Source organism: Excalfactoria chinensis, chromosome 1, assembly GCF_039878825.1.
Source record: "Excalfactoria chinensis isolate bCotChi1 chromosome 1, bCotChi1.hap2, whole genome shotgun sequence".
Taxonomy (NCBI): Eukaryota; Metazoa; Chordata; class Aves; order Galliformes; family Phasianidae; genus Excalfactoria; species Excalfactoria chinensis.
This window is the reverse complement of record NC_092825.1, coordinates 104,329,345-104,346,904: the sequence shown is the minus strand read 5'-3', so window position 1 is coordinate 104,346,904 and position 17,560 is coordinate 104,329,345. Positions and strand designations below refer to the sequence as shown.

Genomic DNA, 17,560 nt, shown 5'->3' with positions numbered 1-17,560 from the left:
GGAGCTATTTCCATGAAAGGAGGACACATTCCTCAGTTCTCTACTCCTTTGGATCCTTACCCCAGTACAGTCTTTATGCTGCCTTAATATTTGTGTGAGTCCTGGAAGTTCAGAGGACATAGCTGTTTCAAATTTAGTGGTTCCTAATAAATGTTCAGTGTTAAACATGAGCAGGTAGCTTACTAAAAACAACAGCAACAAAAAACAACAACCCAAACCAGCAAACAACAAAACCCACGCAAAAACCCATCAACTGTAGACAGTGTTAATATTAGAACTAGTGTAATTTCACTGCAGCTGATGGAATTAGGAGGAATCAAATGAACAAGCCTGATAAAAAATAGAATTTTGATCTTCTCAAAGCTGACATGAGAGGGAGTTGTATTGAAGCTGTAAACTGATGTCACACTTTCTTCTGGTTTTTCAGCAGCATGATACCTTTCAGTGATACCTTTTGGTCATTTAAGATCCAAAATACAAAAAGCTGATAGACGGGCAGGTACTACAAAGCTCACCCATAGCTATAAGACCGGTGTAAAACCACATTCTGTATTTTCAGGACAGTTTATAACTGTAAGAGCAGATAATCATTTAGCGACCAGCCATTGTTGTTTGACTTGTGAAATGATATTGAAAGGGCACACTTCCCACAAACAAAACATGAGCAGTACTGTGTATAGTCACCTTCTACAAGATGAGAGGAAAGTTAGTAGAAGCTTTGTTGAAAACAGTCTTAAATAGAAAAATCAAATAGCATTAAGTAAAAAGCTGAATTGATACACTGACCATTTGTGTAAAAAGCCGAACTATGAAGATGCAGTTCTTTTATTTCTAAGTTCATTTGAAATTCCTAGCAATCATTAGAGCCCACTGAACTGCTGCATTTCTGGTAAGGGTCATAGAAACATTTATGGGCATAATTTTCTTGCAGTGGTGCACATAAAATGATAAGGAAGACTTGCAACAAGACTACTGTGAGTTACATAAAGGGATTGCATGGCATTGTATCAACCACAGATTACAACTGGCAGTGAGTCAGGTTATTAAAAGAGGATGGAGAATTGTCATACAAAGTTTTTGGTTTGGGTTATTTTTGGACAAGCTGTGCAGCTTGTAGTACCTTCTCAGGGGAAGATGCTATGAACTACAGAAATGTATGAGTACATGAAGAGTGCTTTCAAACTATTGCTCATATTTAACTGTGTGGGGAAGGGTGGCATCAATTCAAAATAACTTTATGCCTTAGGGAACAATGCTCAGCTTTTTCAATCATTGCACGGATATAGAAGTAGTTCTTTTATATAGCTCTGTAATGTAGATTGACTGATATGATATTTGTGACTAATAAAGCATTCATGTCGATGCGTGTTGGGCAAGTCAAAACTTGAGCAGCAGATTTCAAGTGTAACATGAATAGTTTGCAAGGCAGTGGGAGAGAAGTGCCTAGCGTTTCTGCTGATGCTTAACATTTCCATAAGGAACCTAGAGAAACATCCGGAGAAGCAGCATGACAAACAGTATTCAAGTACACTTGCGTGTGCCAAGGACAAAGTACATTAACTTCCATGAGGTTGTTTTAGGTGTCTTTGAAAAAGCTTCAGATGGGTATTCGCATCACAGGGCTCTAATGTGGTAACAGAAGCTGAAGGTTTAATTACAGAATAACATCAAGGATTACTTCAACATAAGACATTTTGGATACTACAAGGTGATCTGCTACTACAGTTAGTTACCCATGATGGTGAAAAACTGCTCTGTGTTTTATGGTAGCACTTTTGTATGTTAACCGATGTTTTCATTGAGGAGTTACATGGAATGCAAAGGGCTCACTGCCCCATTTCAGCTCAAGCACTTTAATGGCTGCTCTCAGAGCTGTCCTTATCTCAATGTCTGTGGGTGAGAGATTCTTCAGTTCCATGAAAACACTGTCAAGCTAATTAGTGGCTGCACAGAGTATGTCATGTTCCCTATTTATAAACTTGACTGATCTCTGCTTCCTCATCTGAGGCCTCACCACTAGTGAAATAATGGTTGTTTGAAAAGAAGACTCAGCAGCAAGGACACCAGTGGCACCTCAAGGAACTGACTAATAGTTCTGGCTGGATTCTGGTTTCCTTAGCACTCTTTTGGTATTACTCTTGCATAGCATTCTTGTATGGATACACTTTTTTTTTAATAACAGCTTACATTAGTCTGTAGTACTAAGTTTTCTTCCTTCGTTTTCTCTTGTATCCTTTATTGCTTAAACTACAGTCACTGCTTATGTTGAAATGACCATCTCTGAGGAACATTACCCGTGCATGTATATAAAGTACATCTGGTGCAAGCAGAAGTGTACTTTTTTTCCCTTTCTCTTTCCCTGTAACCCCTTCAATCCTATTCTGGGACTTCAGTTTCATATGTGAAGGAAGAGCATTGACTCACCGTGCTTTCTACGCCTCCCTGTTGGAGTCACACAACAAACCATGCTGCATCCCTCCCAAAACATGTAATCGATGGTGAAATAAATGAATGGTATTGATGGGTTTGAAGTATTGTGAAGATGGTAGTTGTGATAAAATACTGAATATTTCAGTCACTTTGCAAAACGAGTAGAGTTCAGCAATGTCACAAAGTGATGGGAATTGTAGGCACTTTCTTGAGCTGTTTGGCTTTTCTGCTGGTTTGCTGCAGGAAGTGACGAGGTTTCAGTTCTCATGAAATGACTCGCAAAGTTATTAAGCACACCAGGAAACCTGCGCTTTCTGTTATGCTATTTTGATCGAAAAAACAGAATCCTCTGTGGGAAATAGTGCTTCAGCAATGTTTTACAGGTCAGCATTTATTAATAAGAAGAAGCCGTTCTTTCAGTTGCTCTCAGTGGGTTCTGCCTGCACTTCTGACCATGCTCTTTGATCTGCCCCGAGCTTCATGCTGGATGATTTGATTCTTCAACTGAGATACCCCCAATCGGAGCAGTATTCTAGCTGAGATCTTGTGCTGGGTAGAGGAGATTGCATAACATAATTAAAGGCTGTGCTTCTGTTTACTCATTCTGGTATGACTGTCTTTCCTATGTGACATTGACTTAAATTTGACCTGCGACCCAGAGGAGACCTCTATTTCCTATTGAAAGGAACTGCCCAGCAAGTTGATCTTCCTCTTATGTTGAGCAATACGTGAATCCTTTCATTAGGATCCAATCCAGTCCTACTTCTCTGAGCATTTCATTGGTATTCTTAGGAAGTTCATAACAAGTCATATAAGTTAGGCAGCTGTCCAGTTGTCAGCTAGATAGAGTTTTGGCAGAAGTGGCTGTAGTTGAGGTGAATGCCTTGCTACTGAAAAGCAAAGATGATGGTCTCGGTTTTGAAGATATGCATATTGTTTGATACATATATATTTATATACATATATATTATTTAGAGTTTAGGAGATAATTATGCAACAATAGAGCTTTATAAATGTAGCACTGAGTAGTTTCCCTTATTCTTCTGAGATAATGGTTCCAAATATTAGAGAATGAAACATGTCACTTAGTGTTTACTTTTTACTTTATGCTGTTTTATGAGGTGACTGGATGCTTTAATAACTTTGCAGTTTGTCCAGGTTTATGGTAGCATCTAATAATCATAGTCACTGTAGTGTGGATAATCTTTTTTTCTCCTCCATGCTTACAGAGCAAGGCAGCAAAGTTTTTTACTATCACCGCACAGACTATGGAGAGCTTTGTGAAGTCATTAAGCGAAGACATGAAACAGCAGGATTTGGATTCTGATGAAAATCAGTTTGTGTTAGCGTTGGCAGGGATTGTAACAAGTAAGTTAACGTTCTCTCTCAAAATAGCATTCCATGTGCACTGGGAATTTCTTCATTGCTCTGCATGTAGTGCAACAATTACAGCTTTCTGAAGTCAAGTGTTTAGTCAATGCTGGTATCTTGGGTGACTCCTAGTCTTCTAAAGTTCTAGCAGATTTGTAATTTGGCAATTCTGTGAGGAATTGAACTTTCTGTAACATAGTTAAGGATGTGATGTGTAAAATTTGTTCCGTTCTGAAATTTCTTAGTACTTCTGGTCAATCTGAAGTAAAGCAAGTACTCTCTTACTAGTCATCTGCACTCACCTTGCTTTGTAAATGTCAAGCAGCGTACTGTCTGAATCACAGATAATGCTCACATCTTTGAGATGTTCCAGCTGCAGATGATGCAATCATCTCAAGGTATGTGTTCAGCATTTTGAAGATGTAATTGGTGTAAGAATTTTGTTGTCGGGTGGACTCCATCTTCTCTGTCTTCTAAATCCCCAATTCCATGATCCTAAGAGAAAAAAAAACATTACTTCAACACTAAACATCTTTTTTTAGAGGTAGAAAATAGGAATCACAGAACCAAAGGAAGACACAGATCTGTCTCAGTATGGCTGCCCTTGACGTGGCAAAGGCTGACTGTTAGAGATGGGGATGATATGTCAGCTGCATTTTTGTGAAGCAGTGCAGCTGTCAAAATGTTATTAGTTAATGATGTGATGCAAGATAGGTGAAACAATGGCTGTTTGTACAAGTGAATCTTTCACTAGTGGATTTTCTCAACATGTGATTTTAGGTGGTGGTGCGCCCTTTAAAGAAATAAGAAATGGTTATGTGGCACATTATGCCACTGTACCAAGTAACGGTTGGATCCAGTTCTCTCCAATAGCTTCACCAAAAAAGAAAAAGAAAAAGAAAAAAAAGAAAATAGAAGCATAGCAAAAGTAAAGTCAGAACAAACAAAATGTTTCATGTGGGGGAGGATGATGGTGTTCTGCCTGAGGGGGAATCAGCGTGGTGGAACGAAGTCTTGCCTCACTGAAGCTGATTTTTTCCACTGAATTAAGTGATGCCAAGACTTTCCTCTGTAATTTAGGAACGGGGTTGCTGAAACTTAAGTATGATAAAGGACACAGACATACAAATGATGTAGAAGGTACAAGTGTAATCCTCCTAGTATTGCGTTGGAGAAGGATAGCTGGTCACAAAGTGCCAAGTATTCAGACGTCAGAGAACAACAGAACAGAAGTTCTGTGTTCAGTCTTAACACAGCCCGGCTTGAGCACCTGTGTTCAGTCTTAACACAGCCCGGCTTGAGCACACGTTATGGTACCAATCCTTAATTATGTGCTGTATCCTTTGAACATCTGCTTATTTCTGAGTTTAAAAGGCCTTTTAAACTGAAAAAAAAACAAAAACAAAACAACAACAACAAAAAAACAGCAACAAAAAGACATTAATGATAGAGAAGAACTGAGGGTACATGGAGGAACTTTGTCATGCAGCACATCCCAAAATTTGCCCTGAGTGGGAGGCCGGGAGCTGAGTTTTGTCACTCATTACATTCATGGTACTTCACTCATTTGGAGGAGGCTTGAAAGTCCAGGTTGCTGGAAGATGTCTTGCACATAAGGATTTCCTGAGTTACAGGACTAGCATAAGGGAAAATATTTGAGGAAAATCTGTTTTAGAGCAGTAGTCACTGGAAATGTTTTTGCCATTTGGTTTGTGCATGAATAATGTAGCGCCTGCAGAGAATTAGGAAAAGAACTCTGAGTAGATGTTCACAAGCGTTTCAGTTGTGTAACGTGCCAAGCGTATTGGATTGAGTGAGTGTAAAACAATCTGCAATCCCGTTTCTGCAAATCAGAACCTATGATGATCAGTTTTGCTTCATTCCCACGTTATTTGCAGATGTTAGAATTGCTTGAATCCAACCTTTTGTTTCATTATGCACTGTGTTATTGCTAGGACGCTGGCCACTCTGAATAAGTATTTGAATTATCAAAGTAGCATTATGAGGGAGTTTGATCAGTATCATTTGCTGCTTCAGTATTTGCTCTGATGATGGATGTAGTTTCACGCTTATACACATACAATAGCTCATTCATCACAGCTGACATTTTTTTACTTGTTCTGGTAATTATCATGAACTTTTGTTTGAAACATGAATTTTATGGTGATATTTTGTGTTCTCTCACAGATGTGGCTGCACTGGCATGTGGCCGTGAGTTCTTGGTTAGTTCAAGTCGTGACCTATTGGACACAATGATGCACCTCCTGGGAGAGATGAAGCCGGGACTCTGTACGAAGTTTAAAGTGTATGATGGCTTTTTTTTTTCCTTTCACATGAAAAGCATTCCCTTTCAATGTAGATCAGTGATTAACAGCAGTGTTACCACGTTCCCATTGTTTCCTTTCCTGGAGGCAAGGCGTAACGGTTGGAAAACTTTCCATAGAAGCATTCCTTGCAAATACACTAGATTCACCTGCAAGGGTAGCTCTATCCATGTTTTGTGTCCCTTTGAAAATCTCTTAAGCACTGTAATACTGCCCATCTGCCTTAGGAGGGGCTCATAGTTTGAGGGTCAGATAAGGAAAGTGTGAGGTCAAGCTTTAAAATAGAGATAACTGTGGGAAATGTGGATTTGTTTTCGTTCTCTTCCACTATGAAGAATTCTTTCTGCAAAACACTGCATGCTACAAGTGAAAAAAGTGCTCTGTTGGATTGGAAGGCTCTCCTTTTGAAATGGTGTTTTGTTTTAATTACATTTCAAATCTGCCAGAATTGGATTACTTAATGCTACCGTAGTAGCCAGAGGCACTGTGCAATTGCACTTGTAATTGGTGCTGCCTGTAAAGGGACTTCATGACAGAGGGTTGAAAGAAAAGCCTATGTTACACCTGTCAGCAACTGGAAAAGTTGTACTTGAAAAGTGGTGGAGAAACTAAGAAAGATGTTCGCTGTGTCTCTTTCTCACACTTTTTAAAGCTGAGAATATATGACTTTAGCAAGCAAATTACCACAGCTTATCAAGTACTTATTTTTTTGCTACACAGTGCACATTAGCCCAATACATGTCATAGAATCACAGAGCAGCCCAGGTTGGAAGGGACCTCAAAGATCATGAATCTCCAACCTCCTGCCACATGCAGGGCCACCAACCACCCCATTTAACACTAGACCAGGCTGTGCAGGGCCCCATCCAACCTGGCCTTGAACACCTCCAGGGATGGGGCATCCACAACCTCTCTGAGCAGCCTGTTTCAGCACCTCACCACTCTCACAGTAAAGAACTTTATGTGGTTAATTTGTTCTTGAAGATGGTTTAAGCCAATGTGTGTGGTTTTGTTTTTATAGCTGGACAGGGAGCACATGCTATGAATTCATGCACAAGTTAGCTATCACAGTTCAGCTGACAAACAGCAACCTTGTCAGCCCACAATAACCCAGTTGTGTCTCTATGCACGTACTTAAACAGCTTATACGTGATGAGTATGAAATCAGGCTTGGTCCTAAATTTGGATAGGTTTTATCTTGCCTAACCTCAGCTATCTGAAAGCTGGTGGTCAAGTATCTGGTGGCTTTCTCTTCTTCTTCCTACCTTCAATGCAAAGAGATGGAGCTATAAGTAGGCTCATTCAGCCCAAGTTTGGAGTGAATGAGCTGCCGTCTGAAGATTTTTGCCCTTACCTGCTGGGTAGTGAAAAGGAAGCTGAACAGCCTGTGCTGTATGCAGTAGTTAGATGCTTTGGGGGTCTGTCATTTCCTGTGTTTCCCAAGCATCAGTCTTGAAGGTCAGCCTCAAAACAAGCTAGTTAACATTTGCAGCAGTGTTTTTGTGTGAGGTCCCAACTAAAAGATTCAGCTTGAGAAAGAGAAGATAGTTCATGCCTTTGTGTATTTAGGGAAAAATACTAAGACAGGACCTGCACTGGTTGAAAGCATGCATGCCAACTACAAAAAAAAATAAAAAAGGATTTTCTTTTATGGGGAGGAGGAAAATTGTTCCTAAACATACCCAAGATTTTAAGAAATTAGAAGCTGTGGGGTAAGATACGTGATTTTTGAACATTTCAGGTTGTATTAATGTAGTTTGATAATGCAATTGGATTTGAAGGCCCTCCTTTTGAAATGGTGTTTTGTTTTAATTGCATTTCAAAATCTGTCAGAAGAACTGCATGTGCTGCTGTGAATTGTGGCCGCACAGCAGCACAAATATGGTACATGTGAAATACAAATAAGATACACATTATAAATGCCATGAAGCAGTTAGGGATTCAGTAGAGCCTCTTGGTATAATAAATTGAGTTTGCACAAGAAACGTTTAGATGATGTACTGAGGTACGTGGTTTCGTTGGGAAATATTGGTGGTAGGTGGATGGTTGGACTGGATGATCTTGAAGGTCTTCTCCAACCTTGGTGAATCTCTGATTCTATATAGAGATACAGACACATTTTTACAGCTCTGTCTCATGGATGAAGGTGTCCATCGTTTTGGAAAGGCAGTGTATTTCTCTCAAAATGTCACCCCTGCATTACATGGGAAGAAATCACTACTTAACATTTAAGCAATAAAAGACAAAATGTGGCTTCATATTTTCAGGGATGTGTTTGTCCTTTGCTCAGTTTCTCTGCTTTAAAATTCTTTTCTAGCTTCTATTTTCAAAAGTATTTTTCTTTACTGTGTGACAAATCGGGGGAGACTGTGACTAACTCTGCACACAGAAGAATTGAACACCCAAGTAAACTGGAAAGAGGAGTTCTCTTCTTTCCCTCTTTTAGTTCTAGCAATCCTGTGAGGGTTTTTGGTCTTCTTGTTGTTCTAAAAATGTATAAATAAAACATTTACAGGAAGAGTTTCCATTTATTCTAGCAATGCTGTTCTATCCATATAACTAAAGCTTCAATGTGAGTGCTAGCACTGAAATCTCATGACCTTTTTTTTGCCTTTCTGAAATAGCGGTGGTGTGAAAGATTTTAGATGGCGTTGCTGCAGGCTCTGATCAACATTAGTAATTATTAGGTGGTCAGCAAGCATTTACACAATTGTTTATGTCTATAATTAAATTGATAGGAATCTTCAGCTTTGCTCACGTAGCACTTGAAAGGAGCCACTAAGAATATTTCACTTTATGTATTAATCCCATCTGTTAAGCAAAAGAAAAGGGCCTTCACTGTGGTTTTAGCTGTAGATTTTAAAGCAGTGGCAGGTACAGTAGTACACAGTGTTAATCGTTTTGGAATTGCCTAAACATGAAGACTACGAGGCACATAGCTAAAAAACCCTCCACGCTGACAAAAAGCAGAAAATACAGTCTGTGAAATCATGCTGTGTGTCAGGTTTCCTTCAATAAAAATACAGATTACAAAAAGTACTTAATAAAATGTGCAAGCACTAGTGATGGAACTAGTATGAAGGGCCTGGAAAAGTTTCTATGTTGTGCTCATATATGTTTAATTAGTAATAATATGCTACTACAGGCCCTTACAGCTGGTTAGTGGGATGGGTTAGGTCCTGTTGTGACACTGCAAACCACAGTGCTTCCCTGGGTCACCACCACCACTCAGTCTCTTTTGTCTGCACGTAGCAAACAAGTAAAAGAAAAATACAAACATGGCAGTATCTCTTTACGTCACTTTATTTCTAACTGTAAATGTCAAACAGATTAATGATGAAAGAAATTGTCGAGAAATATTAGCACTTTCCATTGTGAGGTATTGTTTTTTTGATCATTTTAATTCTGGCTGATTAGATGTAATTACAACTGTGCTCCTTTGTCAGGGCTTGGATTCTGGATTGCATTAAGAGCTGCAGGAGCCATATGAAAAGGAGCGTGTGGGCTTTATGGCTGCAAATTCAATTCCACAGCACCTCTCACTGCTTACTGATGGCCACTGATGCAGTAGATTTAATAATCTATTGCTCTTGTTTCTAACTACTTAAGAGCCTAAGTGATCAAACCCGTAGCAGTGCAGCAGTTAATGTAGCTTATCTTCCACTGCAGACTAAACTGAGTTGTGTTGCTTTCCTTTCCTGCTGTATGAAGATATGCGTGGAGACTGTTGGAAACTCTGCTGATGGCAGATTAACTTAAGCCACATTCACTTAAGAATGGGATGTGAGGTGTGAAGGCTGTTAGGAGTAATGTTATTTCCCTCTTGTTTGGAAATGGTGCCAGTTGGATAACAGGCAGCTTTATCACAGTCATGAGAGACAGCAACAGCCAAGCTGATCCCAGAACAGAGCAGAGAATTCCTACCTGCTCCTGTTTCCCTACAGTTGTTTTGCATGAGATCCAGCACTATGTTCTGAGTGGGTATCATCTTGTGTTCTGTAAATGTTACAGGAGCTGCGTTTGTTCATCTTCCCTTTTCACTGTCCAGAACACTGACTTGCTTGTTGCCATCTTTGGAAAATAAATAGGATGCGTCTGCATCAAGCATTTGAAAACAAAACCTAGTTCAGCAGAAGCTGCAGGAGGTTTACTGTCAACAAAATCCTCTGCCTTGAGTGTTAGTAGTTGCTAGCGCTGGAAAGTAGAGATGCATTTGGAGCCTCAGGGTACCACATTTGTCCAACACTCTAAAGCAGCTAAAACTACATTCTGGCCTAGGAACTTTATCTGCACAAACTGGCAAAGATGCCGTTTCTTTGTGTAGCATCCTGTGTCTCACAGCATTACATCAGCACTGATGTAGCTGAGGCCGAGGTGATTGGTACCTGTAGTCAGCCCCCCCTTTCTTGATGGTTTTCAGATTGATCAAGTTCCTGATCATACTGAAGCCTCTCATGTTTGCAGTAACTTAGTTGGAAGCCATCTGGTTTTCTCTCTGTAGAAAAGCTGAGAGTAATAATAATAATATGTAGCTCGTTTTCTATGCAGCCCCAAGAGATGACTAACACACATCCTTATTTAGGGGACCTATAAATTAGGAAAAACAGTTTTGGGGAGCTTTTGAAAATGTAGCTGACGTAAATGATGTGTGTTTTCATTGTGTGGTTTACACACCGAAGTGCAGTGTGACCGTAAAGAGCAGCAGTTTTGGTGTCAATTTGTCAAAGGTGTCATGTTGGTTTTTTTTTCAGTTCTCAATTAAGTAAATTCTTTTTAGCTGCAAGACCATAGGCGGCCTTTCTTATCCCAGAAGACAACATATGGGTTCTTTGTCAACCTGAATGACCGTAATAAAAGGCGAAAAGAAATGATCTTCTAGGAAAAAAAAAAAAGGCTTTGAGGTTTCCCAAGTGTTATTTGGAAACAAGTTTTGAAGAGGTGTGGGTGAGAGAAGCATTTGGCCTGTGCTATCCTATGTTGATTTATGCTAAGAGCACAGTTTATGGCCAAATTGAAGTCTGGTTCTGTTGACTTAAAACAAACCAAAAAAAAAAAAAAGCCAGATGTCTTTCCACTTGTGAACTGAACCCAATCAATCAGGATTCCCGAAGGCAGAATAAATAGAAAAGCCTGCGATGACATTTAAAGAGATGAGCAGTGTTGTTTTTTCACAGCAGGGTTTCCATTTACAGGCCAGCATGTCTGGTTGGATAAGGCCTTGGGCTACCTGTTCTTGTGGTTGGTAACCCTGTGTACAGCAGGGGGGTTTGGATGATCTTTGAGGTCCTTTCCAAGCCAAGCCATTCTGTGCTTCTGTGTTTGTGATTCTGTAATCACGCTGCCCTTCACCTGTGGCAGAAAGCAGCAGTCCAGCTTAGGAAGAAGTATGCTAAGCCTGTGACTAGTTGTGCTTCCCTTTTTTATACTTCAAGCCTGCCCCCTTCTTTTAAATGCCTCAGTAGGTGTAGTCACTTTCCTGTAAGAGGAGAGAGAATGCACTGGTTCTTGCTGTGCATTAGCTATGTATTGCATCTGTTCTCATCAGCTGTAGAAATAGGATAATACTTCAGAGAGGATGGTCTAAGCCAAAGTCTGTTTCAGCTGACCGAAGGATTGGCGTACATAGAGCCTGCGTTGCACAACCAGTGGAGCGCATCCTTTGACATTGTTTCTAATATTCAACCTACAGCCTTTTTTTTTGTGTTTCCTGTTGGCCCTTTTACTTGTCAGAACAAGCAGCAGATCTGAAATCATCTTGTGCCCATCACAGATTATCACTATGAACCTGTTGTATAGATTGTATGGGCGTGTAAAGCCAAATTCTGCTTTTGTATGTTTCATGTAAGGCATCTCACGGAGTTTAATAAACCTTTCAGTGGTGTATTTTTCTACAGGAGTGATATATGTGATCCTACTGTAGAAACAAGGTTTTGCACAACATTGTTTAGACAGCATTTGAGACTTGTTTCTGTTCTCAAAGTATAAATGATGAGGTGACACTTCAGCATCAATACATGATGGGCATAAGAAGCAAGAGATGACAAAAGATGCAAAGAAATAAAAAAATCACTTCTTTTTCCTTTCAATTTTAGGCTAATGCTCATGTCACTTTACAATGTGAGTATCAACTTGAAAGGCTTGAAGTACATCAGTGAAAGTCCAGGTTTTATTCCTTTGCTTTGGTGGCTCTTGAATGGTAAGTTGCTCTAAGAACCTTGTAAATTGTGGCTTCGGGGATTGTAGATTGTGGGAATATTGCAAATACAAAGCAGAAATTTATGTCCATAACCTGATTGTGTAAAGCTTTTGTCAGATTACAAGTAAACAACAAAGACAAATAAAGGGAGGAAGTGTGCATTTCCCACAACCTTTTTGGTACTGTATGTAATACTCCATTAATATAAAATTTATGGATGATATTAAAAAGAAAGAACGGTGAGATGTTTTGAAGTGCATTTAGAAAAGCCACCTGCATTTCTGTATACCAACTTTAAAACCTGGGTGAAACTGAGATCACTGAAATACAACAAGGGAAAATGTAACAGTGTTCCGAGACATTTGGGAGAAGTGCTCTTTCAGCGGCCTCAAATCCCTGCGTAGGAGCCAGCTGAGATTGACGTTACTGGCACGCATTGGAACTTGGCTGGCAGCTGTGTGCACTGCTCGTAAGGGACAGTAAGGAGTGCAGTAACTACAGAGCCATGACAGTGTCCTGCATGTGAACTGCAACTAGAGTTTGCTGTCTTGGGTTTCTGAGGTTACTGTGGCTTGTCCATGAGAATATTTTTGGTGTTCATTTCATAGTATCAGAGGGGTTGGTCATCTTTGCACTCCGCATTGCTGTGCAAAACCCTGCTGCAGTACAAGAAGTAAATACAGAAGGTAGCTGAAGTGGCAGAGGTTGCATCTGCTTTTTCAAGGAACATAAACATATTGATGTTTTTGAAAAGCTTTGACTTGGGCTTGTAAACTGGAAGTTGTTTGTATTTCCCACAGTTCTCTCAACTAATTTAAGGAAAATGATGGTAGCCGTGCTTTTCACTGAGGAACTTACAGCTTTGCACTGCCATAGGCTCTTCTGTGATCTCAGAAGATGAAGTAATCCTTGTAACGCTGTTGAAAAACACCTGTTTTTACAGCTTTTTAATGTCACTTGAGAAGAATTATGTTCTCAGAGAGTATATAATTTGCGTGTATCATCCTTCATTCTGCTGTATGTAGAAGCTGAACATGTGCTCGTTCAGATTTTTCCTTTACTTCATGTCTGGCTAATACACATAAGCTTTGCTCTAGCAAAACAAACAGGCAAGCAGAAAACAACAAATGGAAACTTCAAAAACCTTGTCTAAATTCCCAAGTGTGCCCTTCTAAATTTTGTGATAAGATAAAGAAGCTGATCTTGTTTGATGCAGTCTTTTGTTTGAAGGAGGCTCCCAGGTCATGGAAGAGAATAAAACAGGGCACAGTTATAAATAATTGACTGCTGTTAGTGGCAATAGGAAATTGAAAGGCTACTTTACATTTTGATACTGTTAATCGTGTGTGGGCTGGGTTGTGGAAGGAAAAGATGGGCATGGCTAATTCCCTTATGTTTTGATAATAAACTCCTCCAGCTACAGCAAAGGAGGAAGATGCTCAGATAACCCACATCTGCTAGTTCAGATTTTTGACTTGAGAGGAAGTCTGCTTACTGTCAAGGGAGATGGCTGACTAGTTTGTATGTCAGATGAGTGGTTGGATCCAAGATGCAGTCTTGTTCTGGTCATTTAGTATGAGATCGCTGTCATTTTCTATACGTTTAATCAACCTCTGAACTTCTCTAGAAGTCAGTAGCTTTCTTACACGCTTGCTTCTCTACTGTTTCTGCAGTCAGGATCTTCACCTTCTGCTGGCCTGGATTAGATTATAAACATCTGGAGTTGCCACAGTGTAAAGTCTTACATTTATTTTCCACGCAAGAGAACCGAGCAATACGGTTTGCTGTCAGAGTGTCCCATATATGCTGCCGTCCTACAGGAAACTTCTTCAAAGATTGTTTTGGCTGAAGCTTGAGAGATGATTCAGCTTTCCACAGATCTCTAAGCCTTTATCAGTGCTCTCACTAAGAGAGTCCTCTGAAAGCATCCTCTGACTTTTTTCTTAAGTTTCAGAGAATCATCCTGTTTGCTGTCACCAATTGACAAGTGTCTGTGATCTCAGACTATACATCAAGGCCAATTGCTTGTATACAACAGATAAATCCCTCAAGTTCTTTCTCAGAATTTTCAGTCGCTTCCCAGTCTTCTTGTACCCTGAGGAAGAATGTCCTTCTCATTAAGTGAAGAAGAGAGCGAACGCACATGATAACTGGATTCTCTTTGTTCTCCCTTGTACGTATCTAAAGCAAAGAGTGGTTTGATTCTGTTTGTCTGGTAGACTTTTTTGAAGAATGTTGTAACACTGAACATGTGGATGCTAAGAGAATGGAGGCAAACCTGGTAATGATTCCTAGTGGAGAAAGAATGTTAACAACGAAGGGGTTTTGTCTGTCCTGCTGTCTTTAGAAAATTTGGATGAGCCGGAATGTCTTCACATGCACTAAAAAGAATTCCTAATAGCTCCTTCTGCTGGAGGCTGTACTGAAAACAGGTGAAAAACAAATGCTTGACACACTTTCTGAAGGTAATGCAGAACTGTGCAGCCTTAGCACTCTATTACATAGGCTGTTCTCATCCTCTTCTTTGCCCCATTACTAAGTACTGCCTGAAAGGTGGGGCATTTATTAATAAGCAGCAGTGATCACTGAAAAAAACAGTCCCATAACTATGTAGCTGTTGTATTCTTGCATAGCTATCACCTGTTCCTACCTGTATCTTCCCAGCCTGATGCCAGCATAAAAATATGTGGATGATGACTCAGATTTCTGTCTGTGAAGCAGCTTGTGGAATTAGTAGGTTTCTCTTCTTGTGGAGCACCATTTGTGTGTAGAGCAGTTGTTGCTGTCTTGGAGGATATAGGCAGCTTTAGTTTTCTCCATCTCCATCTGCTGTCCCTGTGTTGATATCTTGGCTAAAGGTTTTATGTAACTTTCAGATTTCAGGAAGCTCTGTCCTCAGCAGTAGAAAGAGAAGTTATATAACTTCAGATAGAAATCCTCTTGAGATTTGTCGGTATTTTATTGCTGGTGCTTTACTTCTGTAGATGCATTAAGACTTTCAATCTGCCATTTTCAAAGGAGTAGACTGAGACTTTTCCCTGCAAAGGATCTTTTGAAGATGTTGGAGTCAGCTCAGTTGTGACCGGTAAAGACTGAATTTATGTATTTCATTTTTAACCTTACAGAGCATCTACAAACAAATGAGTGCTGGAGATAATTGGTCTGGGCTCTTCACTTTTTTCTTCTTTTTTTTTTTTTGGAACTATGCATCTACCTTATTATTTTTTCCCCATGTATTGCAGTTCTTGTTCTTGTTGGATGTATAAGAGAAGAGGAATTCAGAGAGATTATGTCAATGACATTTCCCATCCTTGCTGGGAAATTGCTCCAGGTACTTCATTAAACAAAAGACAAGAGACATATGACTAATCTTAGATCTCTCCCTTCAGTTTCCTCCACCACAGTTCCATACGGAAATCTAACCTTGTTTATCCAAATTCTTTGCAAATGACAGTCTCTGTTATAAACGTCTATATGAAGCACATTCTCATTTTGCTGCCTGCAACCTTCAGTATTTGCTTTTCATGACTAACCCTGAAGGCTTATAAAGCCTTTCTTTTCTTTTTGCATTGGTTATAACTGTCAGAATTTTGGAAATTCAGGTTAAATGCATGGCAGCATGTTATTTAAAAGACATCTGGACAAACAGAGCTCTGCTATTTATGAATCAGTGTCTGTATTAAAACAAATTTTGGTTGGTAAATCAAAACCTCAGTTACCAGTTTTTCAAACTCTCAGCAGTTTCATATTCTTTGCGCTGTCTTTAGGAGAGGGTTACCCTACTTGTCCTTAAAGAACGCATCCATTTTCTTGAATGGAAAGATGTCGGCTCTGACACAGAAAGTCTCTGAAGCACTGCTAGCTGAGAAGCTGGGAGAGTGGCTAGAGGAGGTCTCACTGAAAGCTTGCCCTTTTCCCCTGCTCTTCTCTAAGCAGCAAATGCTGTTCCTCTAAGTAGAGCTCTTGCTGAGCCCCGAGAGGCTGTCCTTACCATCTGAGGAGGAGTTTTTCAACTAGATCCTCCTTTGTAACATCAGAGCTGTGCAAACTGATGTTCTCGCTCCCAACTGGCAGTGGTTTTCCTTTTGTGAATATACACAAGGAACTTTAAACTCTGATGAATGCATATGTCACTGTAAAGCACTGGTTTGGTCTGCTGTTGTTCAGTAGCTATTTTGGGAGTCCTCAGATGCCCAAATTAGGATTGACTGAAGCTGCAGAACGCACCTAACAGCTCACTCAGGAGTCTGTCAGCTGCAGGGCCACATCTGTGTGAGTTCCTTTTCACTCTCAGCCCTTTATGTAGCAGTCAGACAAACTGGGTCTACATTTGCTGCTATAGTCTCCCTCAAGGATTCCCTGGTGAAAGTATGACAAGCATGTATCTGTAGGGGAGCGGGGATTTCTGCTGAGCTGAAGTCTGTGTGTGAACATGAAAGCAGTTGCTTGGCCAGGGAGCAGAATGTTTTGCAGGGCAAAAATGCATTTGCATCCATAGGAGTTGCAACAGCAGGGACGTTCTTTTTCCTGCCACAATGTTCTCCTTGTTCCTTCCCCACATAGTGTCTGTGTTGCAACACCTCTTGGCTCTCAGACCGATCAGCATTATGAAAGTGTCCGGAAAACTCCGCACTGCTGCAGATACTGGCTCAGCTCCACCAGTGTTAGCACTGTGGAAAGATCTTACATGGGACTAGCTGTGGCCCTATCTTTCTCTATTAGACCCACTGTGAACGTAGTCAGTCTGACAGGTTCATAAAAAGGAAAGAGAGAGGTTGTCCCTTTATGCTAGAATCAGACAGTGATTGAATTGAATTACATTAGCAGCAGTAATGGGAAGCTTTTGAAATATTGCTCTCGTACATAGGCATAGCTGTAAACTGCTTGCTGGTAATAAATCTTACACTCAGGTGGCCAGGGAATGGTACGGGCACGTGTAAATGGAGCTCATGCAGCTCAGAGCCAATTGTAGATAAGCTGTTTAGCATTGATGTAATGCAATTACTTAAATCCCGCTGTAGGGAACAGTTCATCTGAGAGCATGGTGCTAATGACAGATGTGACTAAAATCTGTCCACGTTATCAGTTGCTTTTGTCAGTGACTGAAAGCCAGTGACATCAAACAGCGGTGCTGGCAGCTCACAGAACGTCAGCAAAACTCCAGCAGCTTCAATACCTTGTTAAAATTGCATCAGCACTTTGTGATGGCGGTAGGCTTACGCTCCGCATGTGATCCCCG

At 40.3% G+C, this 17,560-nt stretch overlaps 1 protein-coding gene across 6 annotated transcripts in view; it reads left to right on the top strand.

The window, feature by feature from the left end:
- Nucleotides 1-17,560, top strand: part of HSF2BP (heat shock transcription factor 2 binding protein) — a 99,749-nt gene that overhangs the window by 12,085 nt on the left and 70,104 nt on the right. For 5 of the 6 annotated variants that reach the window (XM_072343111.1, XM_072343129.1, XM_072343102.1 and 2 more), the window contains exons 5-7: nt 3,660-3,798; nt 5,989-6,106; nt 12,218-12,321. In XM_072343111.1, the coding sequence (XP_072199212.1) occupies nt 3,660-3,798; nt 5,989-6,106; nt 12,218-12,321 (361 nt within the window). Of the gene's footprint in view, nt 1-3,659; nt 3,799-5,988; nt 6,107-12,217; nt 12,322-13,121; nt 13,260-17,560 lie in introns of those variants that run through there. The other variant, XM_072343081.1, reaches the window with a different exon arrangement.